Below are 20196 nucleotides of genomic sequence, written 5' to 3'. Positions count from 1 at the left end.
AGTCTTCTTCTGTGCATGTTGAAAAGGATCAAATATTCAGCATCAGGGTATAATTGGTGACAGCCTTGTTCAGACACTTATGTCATGGAAAGCTAGAAGAAAATAATGTACAACTATTAGAATACATAGAGATAGCCATGCTTTCTAATTAAGAAGTAGGTAACTAAAATCTTACATGGCCATTATCCTGTTTTGCTGTCTTGGTAGAAACTGGGCTTGCAGAGGACTAGTTGTAGAATCATAGAATGGTTTAAGTTGGAAGGGACCTCAAAGATCATCTAGTTCCTGCCCCCCACCATAGGCAGGGACACCTCCCACTAGAACAGGTCACTCAAGGACTCATCCGATCTGACCTTGAACCCCTCCAGGGAGGGAGCATCCACAACCTCCCTGGGAAACCTGTTCCAGTGTCTCACCACCCTCACTGTAAAGAACCCTTTCCTAACATCTAGTTTAAATCTCCCCTCTTCCACTTTAAACTCATTACTCCTTATCCTGTCATTACAAGACCTTGTAAATAGTCTCTACCCAGCCTTCTTATAGGCCCCTTTCAGATACTGGAAGGCTACTGTAAGGTATCCTCAAGGCCTTCTCTTCTCTGTGCTGAAGAGCCACAATTCTTGTAGCCTGTCCTCATAGGAGAGGTGCTCCAGCCCTCGGATTGTCTTCCTGGCCCTCTTCCGGACTCCCTCTAACAGTTGTATAAACAATTTTAATAGTGTGTAATAAAATTAGTTAAAATTTAATCTTGTAACTGTTTTTCATGGATTTTAATGTTGATTTTTTTTTACAGTTCTGAAGGTGAGTTAAGGTTGGTTGGAGTGAAATAATTTCAGCATGTGAGTAACAGGCAATCCTCCTCAAGATAATACTTACACAAATGGGTTGGTTAGGTTGTTTGCAAATTTTGTATTTGGAAATAATATATTCTGGTCTATTGGTTTTGGTCAGATCCTCAAAATGTTGACAGATATTAAATCTTTCATAATGTTTCCTGTACAATGGTTTCCTTAAGTACCCATGCGTGTGTGATGGTTTGGGTGTTCCCCGCCCCCCCCCCCCCCCCACTTTAGAAATACCCAACTAGACTCAGCCGGCTCTGGGAATATAAATGAAGCTATTTATTTACAGCTAGCACAATATACAAGCAGATATTTACAGTATATACAGTTATAGACAGAAATATACAAGGTAAAAGGTAATACAGAAGCACAACTCCCCTCCCAGAAACCTGAGTCCCCAGGAGGGGCTCTCAACCACCCCTGCACCTTCCCCCTGCCCCTCTCAACCTTACCCCAGTCCTAAGGAAGAATAGAGGTTCAGCCAAGAGGTTAAGAAGCAAAGGTGAGTGGAAGGTGAGGTTAGGGAGATGCAGCTCAGTCAGTGCCCAGCCAGAAAGCGAAGACAAAATGGCGAGAGTATTATCTAATGTTTACTTTCTTCTTCAGCAAGGCTCTGAGGGAAGCAGATATCACCATTGTTTTCCTTTCACAGCCTATGATCTAGTTCTTCTTCACCAAAACATTCTACCCTGCTTCAAACTAGCACAGTGTGAAAGAATCCTCATGTAGATTTCTTTTAAACTGAATATGCTTTGAAATAACCACATGGCTAAAAGTGTACACAAGCCAATATAGAAACGCACCATTCACCATTCATTCCTTTCACAAGGCAAGGAACTAAATCAAGGGTTGCACTATGTTATTTTTTTAACCCATTAAATGATTGCACCTTGAGTCCTGTGTCCAGTTCTGGGCCCCTCAATTCAAGAGAGATATTATGGTGCTGGAATGTGTCCAGAGAAGGGCGACAAAGCTGGTGAGGGACCTGGAACATAAACCTTATGAGGAGAGGTTGAGGGAGCTGGGGTTGTTTAGCCTGGAGAAGAGGAGGCTCAGGGGGGACCTCGTTGCTCTCTACAACTACCTGAAGTAGGTAGGGTGGGGGTTGGTCTCTTCTCCCAGGCAACCACCAACAGAACAAGGGGACATAGTCTCCAGTTGTGTCAGGGAAAGTGTAGGCTGGATGTTAGGAGGAAGTTCTTCACAGAGAGAGTGATTGGCATTGGAATGGGCTGCCCAGGGAGGTGGTGGAGTCACCGTCCCTGGAGATGTTCAAGAAAAGCCTGGATGAGGCATTTAGTGCCATGGTCTAGTTGACTGGATAGGACTGGGTGCTAGGTTGGACTGGATGAATTTCTAGGTCTCTTCCAACCTGGTTGATTCTATGATTCTATGATTTTTAAATGCAGACAATCTAACAGAGCTTTACAAGATCAGTCGATAACTTAAGTGATCTGCAGTACTACTATATTTAAAGTTCATCTGAATAGCTATTTTCTTCTGTGTCTTTTCTTATTGCATTGAAGTGACATCAAACATCTGTTAAAGCAAAGCTTGAAAAAAGGTATCAGCATGCCATAAAGAGGAGTACCCAGGTGCCTTCTAGTCTGAGAAACATTGTCTAGTTTTATTTTAGGTCATAAAAGACACAGAGCCAAGTGTAGCATGACATACTCTTAGTCTTTGGAAGCATGCTTAATGAGAGACTTGGTGCATGGCTTGCATTACTGCAACTTTGAGTTAATGCAGTCACCGAGGGTGAAATTAGGTTTTAAGTAAGATTTAAGTTAGTTCTCCTCACTTCAGTGATTTTCACCCTCAGAGCCTAACTTGCAGAAATATCCAGAGATGTGATCACTTCTGCTGCAGCAGGTGGCACTTTGACCTGACTTGCTACAAGAAAGATCTTTTTAGTAATGCATTCTCTGGACTATTATGTGGTTCCTTCGAAGTCTCCTTGAGCAGCAGCTACTAATGTGCCATAGTAGTGCTGCTGAATAAAAGAAAAAACAAATGTGCTGGGTTTGTGTATCTAATGTTATAGCTATATTCCCCTATGCCATTTAAGTTCCTGGTTCTAAAGGGAAAAGCATTATTCCATTGCTACTTCATAACAGAGGTGGATTAACTTTAAAAAAAACAAAATAAATAGCTTCCACAACTATGGAAAATCACTTCTGCTCCCAGCACATCAGAATTAGTGTTACACTGGGCGAGACACATGCTGTTTTTATGAAGTGTCCTGCTTTAAATATCTTTTCCAGACAAGACACCTGTGAATCTTTGCCAAATACCTACGTAGTTCAGCTGGGTTTATGTTGAGTTATATGGCTGGTGAAGAAGCTGCTGTATGTTGTCTTTGGTGATGCAGACCCTTCCAGAAACCTGATTTATAGCTGTTGAGGACAGCGCTGGGTTGGTTTTCAATATGCTTGCAGAGACAGTCTAATCTAAAATGATTTTACTCTTAAATCACTGGGAAAAGTAATTCTGAAGACAAAGCTACAACAGCAGATTATTTTTTTCACCCACGAATTGCCTCAAAATGAATCAGAGTATGTGTCATAACTGCATGGTATCTGTGTTTTCAGTTAAATATGTAATGATTCAGTTTTATTTTTAATTCTCTTTGCTGGTGGCAGAATTTATTTCAGTTAATTAGATTATTGTTATTTCAGACATTAATCAGCATCCTATTAAAACTTCTCACAGAAATGAATTATGGCCCAAAATAGCCCTGTGATGTACGATCAGGGAAGAATTAATCCTCAAGAGACAGGAATTCCAGAATTTCCTTTGATATAGAATGCAACATTTCAGTCAGTTTGGATTTAGAGTTCCAGAAATATTCAGCTCTAAGTTTTAATCAGCTTGTATGAAGCAAGTCCAGTGGGGTGACCGAAATGTGAGGCACTAAAATAATCAGTCTAGCTACAAAACACTTGTGCAGCTATTTTCTCTCAGTGGCACTTTTACCTCTTAACAGACGTTTTATAGTATATTACCCCCTACGTGGTATTAGAAAGAAAAAACAGGGGCTGAGAACTACTAGTGTCAAGCTGTCTTCAGAGGTAGTTAGGATCCAATTCAATTAAAAATCCAGAAAATCAGTAACTACCTCAAGAAGCCAGGTATTCCCTCACCCATATCTATCTTCCACAGAACTCTGACCACATCTTGCTTTATTGTTTTCCTCTTTACTTCTGCCATGTTACTTTACTTCTGAAAAGCAGGGACTAACGGCTTATGTGGACTGTGCAGGGATTTATTCACTCAGGATAAAATAACAAATGACACCTGCCATAGTTACTTGCAGTATCAGGTAGGGAGGATCCTTCTTGGTTATTAATTTTTTAACAACCATTGGAAATACTATTATCTACCATTTGTAATTATCTAACCCAATCATCTCTACAATTCTGGTTTTAAATTTACTATTCCAGTCCTCAGTTTTCAATTCTGGAATCAGAGTGATCTATAAATCCCCAAACGACAACCTTTGGGAAGCATACCATGTCTTCATGTGATAAATGGTATAGATGAACCTTCTGTCTATCTAATTTAATGAACTATAAAATGGTATCTTTCCTCTGGCATCCTCGTTAATCTTACATCCTTGTCATGTTTAAAGTGGAGGTATAAAGATCATGCACCTAGAGAGCATGTGAAGCTAGTGAAAGAGTTTGGCATGCTTGAGTGTCCTTACTTTATTCTGGCTGAGGACACCTCCTTCCACTCCAAAGTAATCATTGCACAGCACCAGCAGGCTTCTGAACAGTCACCTTTTGCATTCTGCTGTCTCTGCTTTCTCTGCCTTTGTTTTTGAACTGTTAACTTCAGCTGAGCTGCTTTTGCAGCTCAATGAACATTTATGTTCTTGCTACCTACTCTATATGTGTGTGAACCACCATTGCACTGACACTGCTGAATCTAAATGTTTTGAAAATGTGAAGCTGACCTGCATATTAAAGTAAGCTGCTGAACTAAAGCTGATAGTGACTTGAAGAAGAGCTTATGTATGGTGCTTAGCTGGCCATTTGTGATAGCAATGGACTGGTATAGTGTTATGCTGCTGCTTAGGCTGGTAATACTCTCTACAGTATTGGTCAGAATATGTAATTGAGAGTTTCTGAGGAAATAACTTCAAATAAATATTATAGCATATTATTGTCATTTTGAAGACCTTTTCTGTCACAAGCAAGATAAATAATATTTTTTAAAAGCTATTGCACAGTTCTTATTGCAAGTGAAATAAGAATCTTGCATGTGTTATAATTTCTTTCATTCAACAGAATCCTTCAGCATGGTGTCACTGTTGTACAAATGCTTGCACAGATAAGAGTTTTGTGCATTTCCTTGTAAAGTGCCTCGTTCAAAGTGTACAAATGATAGGCCTAGCAAAAATCTATGCCCTTGAGGCAATGCATTTATATTTTCTGAAATTACTAGTAACTTATACTTGAATATGGAATAAGGTTTTGAAAATCTGTAGCGTTACAGCCAAGAATTAGTCTTGGCTTAATGAAATCTATGACAGCTTTACAATCAGCTGAATTTTTCTCCTCTGACTTTAAAACAGTTCAGAATGTTACCTTTTATGAAATAACAGTAACATTGTCACACTCTGGTACTTTCAGCTTGAAGATTTTTTCCCCCTTTCTCTTTATAATGCAGTTTATGGAGGAGGGGGGGAAGAAAGATGTAGTTCTTTATACTTCGAGTGACAGTAACTATGAATTTATTTTAGTATCTAGTAGTAAGAAATTGTCCATCTCTGTTCAAGGCCTCAGCAAAGGCTGCTTAATAAGGAAATCCACAAGCATGCAGACTACCTGGTATTTGGAAAAAAATTTATGTTACACTTCTGAAAAGCCATATGCTGGGGGGAGATAGGTGGTGGAGATACCTTAATCAGGACTGAGGTTATTAGAGACAGAATTAGTGTGCCACTATTCTTTGGTCAAACTCAGCTGATGTCAAATAATAGTTCTACATTGCCAGCACACTGAGAGATAAATCAGACCCAGTGTAGAGGATACCTCCCTAGAGAAGAGGAAAAGAAAAAAAACCACACCACCAACAACAAAAAAGACATCAATACCAGAATAGTCAGAAAGACTATGGACTGTGTAGATCTGTGTGTGCATGTTTGCCTATAGCTGTAATTACATGTTTGACTGTGTATGTACACTTGAGGATACTGGAGTTTTCCATTAAGAACGTGCATTTTATGGCAGTTAAAAATTATTTGTTTGCTATATCTAAAAGGAGAGATTCTGCTATTTATCCAAGCTTTCTCTTTGCTGCTTAAACAAAAGTTCATTGTGCTATATCATAATTTATCCGTTCCTTTCACTATGTGTAATCTTCTGCAACATTTAATCCCTTTTCCATCGCCACAAAATCATCATTGCAGCAATTGCACTTGGTTTTCCTAGATGTTTATGTGTATTGCTCATCTGTATTCAAGGAAATATTCAAATGGCCTCACATATTTTCAAATCACTTAGGGATTTCTGTCTGGAAACTGTCCTCCCTGTGTTTCTCAAAAGAATGCAGAGAAGATGCTGCTTAATTTAACACATAATTAACTCTCATGTTTCTTTACACAAAAAAAAGGACTTGCATATTTTTTATATCAGCTTACAATGTTTTGGCTGGTATCACGGTTGTTGTACAAATCAATTTTAGCTGGGTTGCTTTTAATCTGAACCCTTTGGAAGGAAGGGTTTTATCCTCTGTGATGGTTTGGGTATTACCTGCCCCCCCCACACTTTGGAAATCGCCCAGACTAGGCTCAGCTGGCTCTGGAAATTGAATGAAGCTTATTATTTACAGCTTAGCAGAACATACAAACAGATATTTACAGTATATGCAGTTATATACAGAAATATGCAAGGTAAAAGGTAATACAGAAACACAACTCCCCTCCCAGAAACCTGAGTCCCCAGGAAGTGATCCCAATTGCCCTTTCACCGTCCCCCTGTCTCTCTCAACCTTACCCCAGTCCCAAGGAAGAATGGAGGTTCGGCCAAGAGGTTAGGAAGCAAAGTGGATTAGTGAAGAGAGACGGCAGAGAGGCTAGAGAGAGAGAAATGCAGCTCAGGTAATGACCCAAGAAGAATGAGTCGTTTGGATTCTTGCTCTTATACCTCTCAGCAAGCCTCTGAGTGAATTAGACATCAGCACTGTTTCATAGCCTGTGATCTAATCCTTCTCACCAAAACATTCTAGCTAGCTTCAAACTAGCACATCCTCTGATATTTTGTGTGTGTTCTCCACATGTGATTGAACACCTGCTCCATGTAGTTTTGGTCGGAGATTACTGATTTTTCCTAGCTTTCTGTATCAAAATGAAGCTCCACAGCAAAACCGTTAGGCAAAGTGGGAGTTTAAAAATCTTACCAGTGTTATGGTGAATATTGGTTGCATAGCAATTCCTGATGGATGGATTTTTTTTCCTCTGTCTTTCCTGATAGCAGTCATTCTCAAAGCTATTTCACAGCTATGAGCTTTTTCTTAGGCAATGTAAAGGCTGCAAATTATATGGGTGAAAAATCCATTAACATTTCTTAAAACCCTTTCAAACTGCCAAATCAGAATATTAATAGCATAAATGTGCTGTTTTAGTAAATACAAACCAGTTGATTTCACATGCCTTCCTCCCACAGTTTCAACAGGAATAAAAGGCTCAGTCAAATAGAAAGAAACCTGAAATGTCTATGCCAGATCTTTTTCTGTTCTTCATTATTTGTATCCACTTCATTATGTTATGTTCTGTGGCAGTCACATAAGCATATATTTGAAGATTTATAATGCAATTAATTATGTGCACTTAAATTTGTTTCATCCCAGGAACTCCATGAACATTTTTATTTCATTATTTAATATAATTGATCAGATGTTAGAAATGAGCACCTGCTAGTTTGTAGTCTTTCAGGTTCTTCAGTATATATGCTTGACTTCATGCAAGTGATAATGCCTCCAACATAGCATTCTCAGGTGTAAAATTCAATATGCTTGTGTGAACACTGAAGGATTTAGCACACGTACAACCTTATTCAGCATTTATAACTCTATCATTACGCAACTAGAATTTTGTCTGAATAAGTAGATATGATTTGCTTAATAAATGGAGACTTGGCTATGCTGTGACTGTTATAAAGTGAAAAAGAAAAATCAACCAACTTTTAAAAAAATTCTATCTGTTTGTTTTTTGAGAAACAGATATACAATTTGCCCAGCCTGTCTCCAGTTCAGGCTCTGGTTTTACAGAGCCACTGGGTCACAGTCATTTCTGATGACCTTCATGATCTACTACTGAAAACTGTTTTTTCCTTATGAATACTAAATGCCTTCTTCCACAAAATGGTGTTTAAGCACCCTTCTGAAAATGATTTTGAGAGCTGATTGTATTACAGAAAATGGTAGCTGTGACAAAAGAGTATTTTAGATTGCTCTCAAAAGCCTGATATTAAACTGGATTCCTGGTCCAAAAATCCCTGTCCAACAAAGCAAAGTTCGCTGATCAGAAGTCTGATGAATTAGTAGCTATTTAGCCAACAAGGGCAGGTCTGGCTAAAACCATTCAGCCTGACAACTGTTCACACAGAACTGAATCACAGTTTGTTCTTGAGAAGAATTACAAAGCTGGTGAAAGGCCTGGAGCATAAATCCTATGAGGAGAGGTTGAGGGAGCTGGGATTGTTTAGCCTGGAGAAGAGGAGGCTCAGGGGTGACCTCATTGCTGTCTACAACTACCTGAAGGGACATTGTAGCCAGGTGGGGGGTGGCCTCTTCTCCCAGGCAACCAGCAATAGAACAAGGGGACACAGTCTCAAGTTGTGCTGGGGTAGGTACAGGCTGGATGTTAGGAGGACGTTCTTGTTAGAGAGAGTGATTGGCATTGGAATGGGCTGCCCAGGGAGGTGGTGGAGGCACCGTCCCTGGAGGTGTTCAAGAAAAGACTAGATAAGGCACTTAGTGCCATGGTCTAGTTGACTGGATAGGTCTGGGTGCTAGATTGGCCTGGATGATCTTGGAGGTCTCTTCCAACCTGGTTGATTCTATGATTCTATGAAAATTATTATATTCCCACTTTGAATGAAGTGTGAACCTCTGAAAACACGAAATTGGGGTTGTAAAGCAAAACATCCCAGTGATCTCAGCCTAAACAAACCAAAAGCCAATCTAGTACTGTGTTCAAAGTTTTAAAGTCAGAAGTAATTGTAATGATCATCTAGCAGTGCAGGTAGACTGTTCAATTAATCACTTTGATGGTCTGATGGACTTCACAGATGACATTTATCCAAGAGTTTATCCTATCCATTCTGGTTTATTCCACAGCAGGATAACAGCTGGATTTGTCAAATGAGAGAACACTTTTAAATCTCTCAGTATGTGGTTCTAGGAACTTGAAAACTGGCACATTTTAAAGAGCTGTCGGTGAGAATGAATAAATGAGGCTCACCCAAGAATGCAAAAATCTAATAGAGAGCCTCTAAAAATCAATCTAGGAAAGAATTCTGAGGAAGTACAAAAAAAAAAAGGCCTAGATCTGTGTGTTCCTCCTTATCATTCCTATTCTCTGAATGCTAAGCAAACAAGAATAAGAATGTCACTGTAGGAGAGCATCAAGTATTTTAAAAATAAAGTATTGGAGAAAAAAAAGGAGGCATTATAATGTAGGACAAAATTATAAAGACCCAGGAGAAAACTGAGGATAGAGGAGGCAAGTGAAGAAAAACTACAGTACAGCAAGGTTAGATGGAAAATACAAGGCTCTGTGTGTGTCTGGGGTAATGTCAGACTTGGATACATCTGACTATATCTGAAGAAAGATGCTGTGCTAAGACTGCTCAAAATTGAAAGGAGCGGATAGAGAAGATGTTGGTGAACACATCCAAAACTTATATCCTTTGCAGTGTTGCAAGCTATGTCTTCCCTTATTTAACAGGCAAAGCCCTGCATATTTTACCAACACTGAGAAATGAGTAACATTTCTGCACAAAATGGAACGTCAATAGTAAAGGTAATGATAAATATTTTTTATGATGCATCTATCCAAGGGCATTACACTGTTTATGGTTTTACATTGATGCTTTTATTTCCTAGAAATATACCTGAGCAGGAGATGCAGTTACTCTTACAAACATAGTCTGTTGATGTTCACTTTGTATTTCAAATACTTCAAGGGCTTGCAAGGTTAGGAAGAGCTTACAGTTTTACCTAATGCAAGCAAACGCTTGGAAATACAGTTTCATTTATATCCACTTGACTCTCTACAAGGCTAGAGATTGCTAAATGATTTTCAGGCTTTTGACACATAACTCATTGCTGCAGAAACGTGGTTTAAGCTCTTTCATCAGTGCAGTATTGCGAGTTGTAGAGAAATGTCAGTTCATCTTTCCTCAACTAAAGTCAGTTTATCAGAACTGTCATTGATGTGACTTAGCCATTACATAATATCCTGGGATTTCAAAATTCTCTGCACATGTGTTACTCTAAAAAGTTTAAGCATGCAGATGTTGCCTTTGTAGATTAAGAGAGTACGATTACCTTTTGTCATGCATTCATATATTTAACTTTTAGCTGTAATAGTTAATGCTCAATGACTCAGAATCTAGATGTTGTATTAAAAGACTAGCAGTGAAAAAGAAAATTGTAGTAACATTAAATATAATTAATTGATTACTGAGAAAAAAACTAAGTGACTTCATACAAGTTTTGTCAGTCACGAATTGAACACAGTTAACTAACAGTGCTCTGTCTTTTATAGTCTTCAAGCTTGGATAAATCATTAGGACAAAACCCAAGCTGCAATTTCAGTTTTGCAAGGTGTTGGTTTTCTTAAAGCTCCAGCCCAACAAAGATTTAGAGATAGAAAAAAATTGATGTAAGGTGATCTGGATAGCAAATACACAACTTGAGTTTATGTCCTTTTCTGTTCAAAGCCTCAGAAACTCCTCCGTCATGTCCCTGATTGCTCTACTCCTAAGGGCACCTAAACATTTCCTTCATAATGGCCACAGCATTTACAGGCATGAGCCAATAATTTGTGAGATCTTGCTTATGTCTGAGTGGAACCTGCAAACTAGACAGATTATCACTCTAATTTCATAGGAGGCCTAGAAAATGGACAAGCTCTGAGCAAGCCTCATCCACTTTAAGAGAAGGTATGTGTTTTTTTTTTTTGGTTTAAATGTCATTGCCACTGTTTTTATTTTTATCATTGTACTCAAATTTTGTACCAAGGCCTTGTTATTTGAATGCATAGGCAGTGGCATGTCCTACATCTCCTACCATCCATTAGTGTGCTAAAATCACCAGCCTGGGTGCCATTCTGCTGTTTAAAATGAGGTATTTGTAGAGTCAGAAAGTTTGATGTAGTGTACTGACTTGGATGCCCATTTAGAAAGGAGGCTCGGCCTCCTAAAATTCTGCTCCCTGCATCAAGTACTGGCTCTGTGGTTTATATTTAACAAGAAGTGGATAACAAATAGCTTGGCTGTGAAACCATCAAACAGTGATCTCTTCCCTGACTGAGTAGTTTTAGTCTGATAGCTAATAACAAATAAGTAAATTACCTGTGGACACTGGCATGGACCCAAAGGCTATTTCTGAACTATGGTCCTAGGAGGCAGGAGGAGAGAAGACTGGGAAGATGTTTCCTGTAAAGCAGGAAAGCTGCCAATGTTCCCAACTGAGAAAAGACAATAGAAATATGAAGAATCAGTGCATAAATAGGCTGTCAAATGCAAGACAAAACCAGACAATGATCCCATCCTTTTTTGCCCTTTGTGCAATTTTATGGATCCCCATGGCTGCATTTGTGTGTGTATACACACACACAAATATAAATGTGCTGTTCTGCCCTAGTGAGACCATACCCACAATACTGCCTCAAATTTTGGGCTCCCTAGATCTAGAGTGACTGGGACCTCAGAGTCCTGGTAGACAGCAAGTTCCACATGGGCAAGCAATGTGGCCTTGTGGTCAAGAAAGCAAATGGCATTCTAGGGTGCATCAGGAAAAGTGTAGCCAGCAAGTCTAGGGAGGTTCTTCTCCTGCTCGACTCTGCCCTGGTGAGACCACACCTGAAATGCTGTGTCTGGTTCTGAGCTCCCCAGTTCAAGAGAGACAGGGACCTGCTGGAAAGAGTCCAGTGGAGAGCCAGGAGGATGACTGGGGGACTTAAGCATCTCCCCCCATGGAGAGAGACTGAGAGACCTAGGGCTATTCAGTCTGGAGAAGACTGAGAGACCTCATCAACGTGTATAAATATCTGAGGGGTGAGCGTCAAGTTGATGGAGTCCATCTCTTTTCAGTGGTCTGCAGTAATATGACAAGGAACAATGGCTACAAATTGGACCATAGCAGGCTTCACCTCAAGATGAGGAGAAACTTCTTGACAGTGAGGGTGACAGAGCACTGGCACAGACTGCCCCCGGAGAGGTCGTGGAGTCTCCCTCTCTGGAGACTTTTAAAACCCTCCTGGATGCATTCCTGTGTGAACTACCCTAGGGGATACTGCTTTGGCAGGGAGGTTGGACTCAATGATCTCTGAAGGTCCCTTTCAACCTCTAATGTTCTGTGATACATACTTATATATATATGCATGAAAAGCCCTACTCTGCTGAAATCAATGGCCACATTCACTTCACCTTCAATGAAAGGGTAATCTGAACCTGTGTACATTTCATCTTCTTTCATGATTTACAAGCTCTGAGCAATACATATATTGTACAGGTTTCTTTAATTTACTAGATTGCTTTTCAATTTTAGGAAAGGTAATCCATTTTTCTATGATGAAATATATTATTTGTTAAAGAGTACTAGTGGAAATTAAACTAAATGTTTCAGGAATAGCCTGACAAATTCAGTCAGAAATCAGTCCACAGTGAATTGTGTGCTTTTATATGAGACTAAAACACTCTAAATTCTAAAATAAAAAGCATTTCTATAAATTTTCCCTGTCTTGAGAAATAGATGGCCAGTAAAACATCCTTGATTTCTTCAGGTTGTATGGCTGGATTTGTGCAGGATTTTGTAGATGTGGGCAATTTAAAATATGTATGTGTTTACTACCAGAGGAAGAATTGAGAATTAGCTCCCAATTCCATCAGTTTCCAATTTCTGACTTTCATTTAAAAAAAAAAATTCTAGAAAAGATTTCTTACACTACTTTCTGCACTTCTAAGATAGAAATAAATTATTTCTTCCCTTTGAAAAAAAAAAAACAAACCAAATTTGAGATATGTTAGTAAAAACTGCTACGTAAGAGCTATGGATTAACACAGCAAGTTAAGAGATAATGAATGACATCCTACAAATATCCTTCCAGTATCTGAAGGGGGCCTACAGGAAGGCTGGGGAGGGAATATTTACAAGGTCTTGTAATGACAGGGTGAGTGGTAACGGGTTTAAACTGAAAGAGGGGAGATTTAAACTAGATGTTAGGAAGAAGTTCTTACATTGAGGGTGGTGAGACACTGGAACATGTTCTCCAGGGAGGTTGTGGATGCTCCCTGCCTGGAGGGGTTCAAGGCAAGGTTGGATGAGTCCTTGAGTGACCTGTTCTAGTGTGAGGTTGTGCTAGTTTGAAGCTAGCTAGAATGTTTTGGTGAGAAGGATTAGATCACAGGCTGTGAAAGAGAAACAAATGGTGGTGTCTACTTCACTCATAGGCTTGCTGAGATGTACAAGAACAACAATATAAACAAAGATAAGTTATTTGCACTTGGGGCACTGCCTGAGCTCTGAGCATTTCTCTCTCTAACCTCAGCTGCCATCTCTCTGATTAACCCACTTACTTCCTAACCCCCTGGCCAACCCTCCATTCTTCCTTGGGGCACAAGGCAACATCTGGGGTAAGGTAGAGAGATGGGAGAAGGTGAAAGGGTGGTTGGGAGCCCCTCCTGGGGACTCAGGTTTCTGATAGGGCTGTTGTGTTTCTGTATTGCCTTTTACCTTGTATATTTCTGTCTATAACTGTATATACTGTAAATATCTGCTTGTATATTGTGCTAAGCTGTAAATATAAGCTTCATTCAAATTTGCAGAGTGGTTTGAGCCTAGTCTGGGTGATTTCCAAAGTGTGTGTGGGGGTGGGGAACACCCAAACCACCACAGAAGTGTCCCTGCCTATGGTGGGGGGGGTGGAACTAGGTTATCTTTGAGGTCCTTCTCAACATAAACCATTCTATCAAAATAACTCAGAAAGTATTATATGGGAGATTAAATGATTCTGAGCTTTGGAGTTTGAATTGTTGTTCGATTTCTAAGCTGATACTGATGCTTTGGAATTTCATTTGAAATAATTTCCACCTGTTTAAGCAGTTTTGACCTTACTGCAGGCATGGCACAAGGCATAGCCTAGATTTTAATTTCTTTATGTCTTGCTGCTAACGTTGTTCAACTATCCATTGGTAAGATGATTTCCTGTCACTCTAATGGCAGTTAGCATGTCTGCCTATCAATTCTCTTCCTACAAATTCCCCAGTTTAAGAAATGGGATTGAGTTTTATGCATTAATTTAAGAGAATGAACTATTTCATTAAATACAAAATAAGGAAATGTTTTCTTTCGCATAATTCCCATTTTCAGTGCTTGTGTAACACTTCAGAAGTCCTCTAGACACTGGAGTTGAACACAGTGTTGAACTGAAAGACACTTGAGATATGACATCACATAACCTTGTAAACACCAGCAAGAGCAGACCTTGACACAGAGGGGCATTCTGCCGCCTATGATGATTTTGGCAGAGGGGAGAAATTAATTGGTGCAAGATAATATTCTATAAAAATATATATTTATTAAACTCAATATTCTGAACTCTCACTACCCCCAACCACTGTATATTAATATTAAAATGATTCCACATGGTTACAAAAACATTCTAGGATAAATATCAACAGTAACTTGTTAATAACTAGCAAACAGTTCAAACTATAAGCAGAGAGAGGATTTTTCCCCGCGGCTTAATGCCTCTTGGGGTCTATATGCTATTCACCCAGCAGAGTGGGCTGGAAACTGTTTCTGCTCTATGGCAGAGCCAACAGATGTTACAGAGGCATTAAAGCATTTCCTCACAACTCTTATTAATTATCGGTCACCCTCTGGGGCTACGTCACAGCCTATTACTAGTGTCCAACACTCAGGGGAGTCTTTGCCCATGGACTTTGAGGCTGGAATCTTCCCAGCTTCAGGGGAAATAATCTCTTCCCAGTTTCTGGGGAAATTACTGTCTCTAACCTTGTGCTGCTGGCCTCTTCTGGATGCTCTGTCCAGAGATTCTTAGGCAGGATGTCAGGTGCAGAGGCAGGATGCTGTGCTGTCTCAGCACAGTGTAGCGCTGGCCAGACAGGCCGATCTCGTGCAGACAGTTCAGAGTCTGCTTGCTGGTAACTCGGCGGCAATGGCACTTACCAGGCAATGATAAGGCATCAGGCGTGCAAGGTGTGCATGGCTGCTGGGAGACTATGGGCTCCACATATATATAGGCAGGCTTAAGTGAGCTCTGCAAGTGAGTATGCAGGCAGGCAAACAATTATTACAGTATCACAGTATCATCAGGGTTGGAAGAGACCTCACAGATCATCAAGTCCAACCCTTTACCACAGAGCTCAAGGCTAGACCATGGCACCAAGTGCCACGTCCAATCTTGCCTTGAACAGCCCCAGGGACGGTGACTCCACCACCTCCCCGGGCAGCCCATTCCAGTGTCCAATGACTCTCTCAGTGAAGAACTTTCTCCTCACCTCGAGCCCAAATTTCCCCTGGCGCAGCCTGAGGCTGTGTCCTCTCATTCTGGTGCTGGCCACCTGAGAGAAGAGAGCAACCTTCTTCTGGCCACAACCACCCCTCAGGTAGTTGTAGACAGCAATAAGGTCTCCCCTGAGCCTCCTCTTCTCCAGGCTAAACAATCCCAGCTCCTTCAGCCTCTCCTCGTAGGGCTGTGCTCAAGGCCTCTCACCAGCCTCGTTGCCCTTCTCTGGACATGCTCAAGCATCTCAATGTCCCTTCTAAACTGGGGGGCCCAGAACTGAACACAGTCCTCAAGGTGTGGTCTAACCAGTGCAGAGTACAGGGGCAGAATGACCTCCCTGCTCCTGCTGACCACACCATTCCTGATGCAGGCCAGGATGCCTTTATACAGTGTGTGAATGAGGCTGCCTTGACACAGATGGCTCAGCCTGTGTGCCCACAAACTTCTAAGCTCTAACCCACAGAAGTACATTCTTTATTGAGCTTTCTGGAACCATTAAAACCATAATCTGTGTACTGCATTGCAGGGAGTCCAGGCAATCGGGAGAGCCTGAGCTATGCAGGGAGAGTCTGAGCACATTGTTCACCTGTGTAACCCTATTTATTAAATGTGGGCCGAGATTGATGGCCCTTTGGCCACTCGAATGACCAACCAGGTTGGCAGTCAGCCAGACCTTACCATAATAGGCAAAAGGCACAGGCCTGGATTTCCCCAAATATGGGAATCACATGGGCCCACAACAGGGAAGCACGAGCTGGGTGTGTGGGCGCTTGCACAACATGTTTGCAACCAAGGGTCTTGGGCAGACCAGGCTTTATGGCACCAGGTCTGTTGTGACCCTTTTATCCATTTAATGTGTTTACCTCTGGTTTGGGCAGAAAAACCTCTCCAGGCAGGGCAAGGCATAAATAAGCCTAATTTCAGGCCTACAGGCCCTCCACAACACCTTATCCATGAATAAGTGAAAGATGTTTGGAAATGTGCTGAATTTAGGTGCCACTATTCCAGATTTCGGTTGTTCACTTCTCCTGCATACTGTGCCTTGCTGCAGAAATGTCTCATTTGCCCCTTTTTCCTTAGGCTGGCCTGATTGCAGGCAATACATAAGTGTAGATCCAGGCCTTGTTAGAGTAGTTAGACCAAAAATGAAAATCTCATGTTGGTTCTTCAGTCCTCAGATGAATTACACTCTAAGATCAATTTTCAGGTGTTCTCATTTTACAGTTCTGAAGGGAAAAATTCCCTTTTGTATATTCTTCAATAGCTACATTTTAATTGGATTTAATTTTAGCATGTTTGGTCAGTAGCCAAAAGACAAGCTAAATGCTTGCATCTAAATGAGATAAACCAAGAGGCTATGACATAATTTTTCATTAGGAACCTTTACAACTAAATTGTATGCATATAGATTTAACTGTGACATTCATAGTAGGTGTAGTAAACTTCAGTCACATTGAGGCTGAACTGTTCTCAAAAAAAGCCCCAAACAATCTCAATCTCTGCAAAAAGCATATAAAAGAATTGTAAATACTTAATGATTTTATGTCTGCTATTAAAAGAAAAACATATTCATAATCACAGTTTTGTTCATTAAAATGTACATCAGAAACTGAAGAACCGCCTGGACAGATGGGCAGAGTCCAATGGGATGGCATTCAATAGCTCCAAGTGCAGGGTGCTGCACTTTGGCCACAACAACCCCATGCAGAGATACAGGCTGGGGTCGGAGTGGCTGGAGAGCAGCCAGACAGAGAGGGATCTGGGGGTGCTGATTGATACCCGCCTGAACATGAGCCAGCAGAGTGCCCAGGTGGCCAAGAGAGCCAGTGGCATCCTGGCCTGCATCAGGAATGGTGTGGTCAGCAGGAGCAGGGAGGTCATTCTGCCCCTGTACTCTGCACTGGTTAGACCACACCTTGAGTACTGTGTTCAGTTCTGGGCCCCCCAGTTTAGGAGGGACATTGAGATGCTTGAGCGTGTCCAGAGAAGGGCGACGAGGCTGGTGAGAGGCCTTGAGCACAGCCCTACGAGGAGAGGCTGAGGGAGCTGGGATTGTTTAGCCTGGAGAAGAGGAGGCTCAGGGGTGACCTTATTGCTGTCTACAACTACCTGAAGGGTGGTTGTGGCCAGGAGGAGGTTGCCCTCTTCTCTCAGGTGGCCAGCACCAGAATGAGAGGACACAGCCTCAGGCTGCGCCAGGGGAAATTTGGGCTCGAGGTGAGGAGAAAGTTCTTCACTGAGAGAGTCATTGGACACTGGAATGGGCTGCCCGGGGAGGTGGTGGAGTCACCGTCCCTGGGGCTGTTCAAGGCAAGGTTGGACGTGGCACTTGGTGCCATGGTCTAGCCTTGAGCTCTGTGGTAAAGGGTTGGACTTGATGATCTGTGAGGTCTCTTCCAACCTTGGTGATACTGTGTGATACTGTGATACTGTGATAACATTTAAGCCTACAGTGATCAGACTGGCAGGCTTATCTGCTGGTGCTGCACTGGGTTCATAATGCACACTGTGGTGTTTTGATTAAGTTTTTTATCTAAAGATAACTGAAACTTTTCTCAGTATTTAAGGGAAAGAAAGCTAAAGATTTATTATCACTCAATGGATCTTCAGTATCTAGTTGAGCAACAGAGACAATACATGAAAATGCTGACATTATTGCTCAACAATGAACAGTAAGAGACCAATAAAAGAAAGAGAAGATTCCAGTTTGACTATGTTTCCAGAAACATTTCTATCTCTTTATCATGAAAACTCTTTCTATAATGCAGCAAAAATTATTCTGTTTGAAAGTGCTGTGAAATTCAAAAGGAACTTATCTTTTTGAGTTTTCTTGTTGTTTATTTCTTCTAGGGGTAAGAAGATTGGACATGATATAGATTTTTTGATCACCAATCCAGGGCCTAGTGAAGATGAGGAACTTCTGCATAAAGTTGTTGACTTATGGAAAAAACAGGTACAGGAAAAACACCACTTGGCCAAACATATTCTAACAGTGAATTAAGCCTCCATAGTACTTAAAGAATGTTGACTCCTTTTTCACAGATAACTGCAGTATTTCAAAGTTGGATATTGCTCTTTTTGGTTATGAATCATGATGATGTAGGTGCATCCTGCAGCTCTGAATGCTTAAGTTGCAGTTATATCTGAAGTACCCTACACAATTTCTGCTATAAAGATAGCAGAGGAATATACAGCTAGTTAGAGGGAAGAAATCAAGCTAGCAGAGTCTAGAGTGAAACAGCAAAACTGTTATTATACTTTGAAAAAACCCTGTAGAATCCTAGAATAGAATCATAGAATTAGTCAGGGTTGGAAGGGACAACAAGGATCATTTAGTTCCACCCCCCTGCCATGGGCAGGGACAACCTACCCTAGATCAGGCTGGCCAGTTATATGAAAGGAGGTTATACAGAGGTGGGGTTTGATCTCTTCCAAGTAACTGGTGACAGGTCTCATGTTGTACCAGAGGAGGTTTGAGTTGGACATGAGGAAAAATTTCTTCACTGTATGGATCACCAAACATTGGAGCAGGCTGCCCAGGGAAGTGGCTAAATCATTTTAAAAATATACAGATTTGGTGCTAGGGACATGGTGTAGCAATTGATATGGTAGTGCTAGGTTAATAGAATCATAGAATGGTCTAGGTTGGAAGGGACCTCAAGGATCATCCAGCTCCAACTCCCTGCTGTAGGCAGGGACACCTCCCACTAGAGGAGGGTGTTTGTATTTGATTAATTTCTTCTTAAGAGTAGATTCTCCCAAGGAGAACTACTTCAGGGATCTCCAACTCCAGTGTATTTGGATGATATAGTCTAAAGCAAGCAAGTCTGAAGTCTCAGATAGCAAAGGCCTGGAATTCTGGTTCCTTCCATCTGGTGGATCAGCATTTTTTCTAGCTTGCACTGGAATATTATAAAAAATGACATAAGCTTCCACACATTTAACACATGTATTTTTCTTCTAAGGGTTTTGCAGGGTTTTTTTTCCATCCAGCTTCCAAGGTTACCTCTTTCAAGATGATTAAAACTTTCTAACTAGTTTTAGTAGAAGGGCTTCAAACTTGTTTTTCTCTTGGTAAAATAAAACCTATCAGAATTTCTCTTCCTTCTGTTGATCCTTTTATTGTTGTTGTTGTTTTTGTTGTAATGTTAACAGATTGTGATTAATTTTTCAGATTTCTGTGACTTCCATCCTAATTCTGCTTGGAAATTGTATGTGTTGAAGTAGATTGCTAGCAGGTATAATTTATCACACTCTGATGGAAAACAGCAAAACTATTTCAACGAATGAGTGCTGAGCAGCTACTCTATTTTTATCTTTTCCTTATTTATGTAAAGCTTCTTTCTCAGTCATTCTAATTTCTTTATTTTGGGAGAAGTTGCATTTCTTCTTGGAAGATTTTTTTTTTTGCCTTCTTAAGTAATATTGATCCTCCAGGAAGCCATGTGTGGATCATCCAGATGTAGTGATTATTACACTGCAGAAAGAAATAGTTACAACAGGCTGAGGGTAGAGCCTGCCCTGTGTGCAGTCTTTCATTCCTTCTCCCATTTCACCACACTGCTGACATTAATGAGAACAACGGCT

The 20196-nt window shown here is 40.8% G+C and overlaps 1 protein-coding gene across 1 annotated transcript in view; it reads left to right on the top strand.

Moving 5' to 3' along the window:
• DNTT (DNA nucleotidylexotransferase) overlaps window positions 1-20196 on the top strand; it is a 125333-nt gene that overhangs the window by 57332 nt on the left and 47805 nt on the right. Inside the window, exon 8 of the mRNA XM_064144663.1 lies at window positions 18460-18562. Coding sequence (XP_064000733.1) covers window positions 18460-18562 — 103 coding nt within the window. The remainder of the gene's footprint in view (window positions 1-18459; window positions 18563-20196) is intronic.

Source organism: Pogoniulus pusillus, chromosome 6, assembly GCF_015220805.1.
Source record: "Pogoniulus pusillus isolate bPogPus1 chromosome 6, bPogPus1.pri, whole genome shotgun sequence".
NCBI lineage: Eukaryota > Metazoa > Chordata > Aves > Piciformes > Lybiidae > Pogoniulus > Pogoniulus pusillus.
This window is presented reverse-complemented; position numbering and strand designations above follow the sequence as displayed.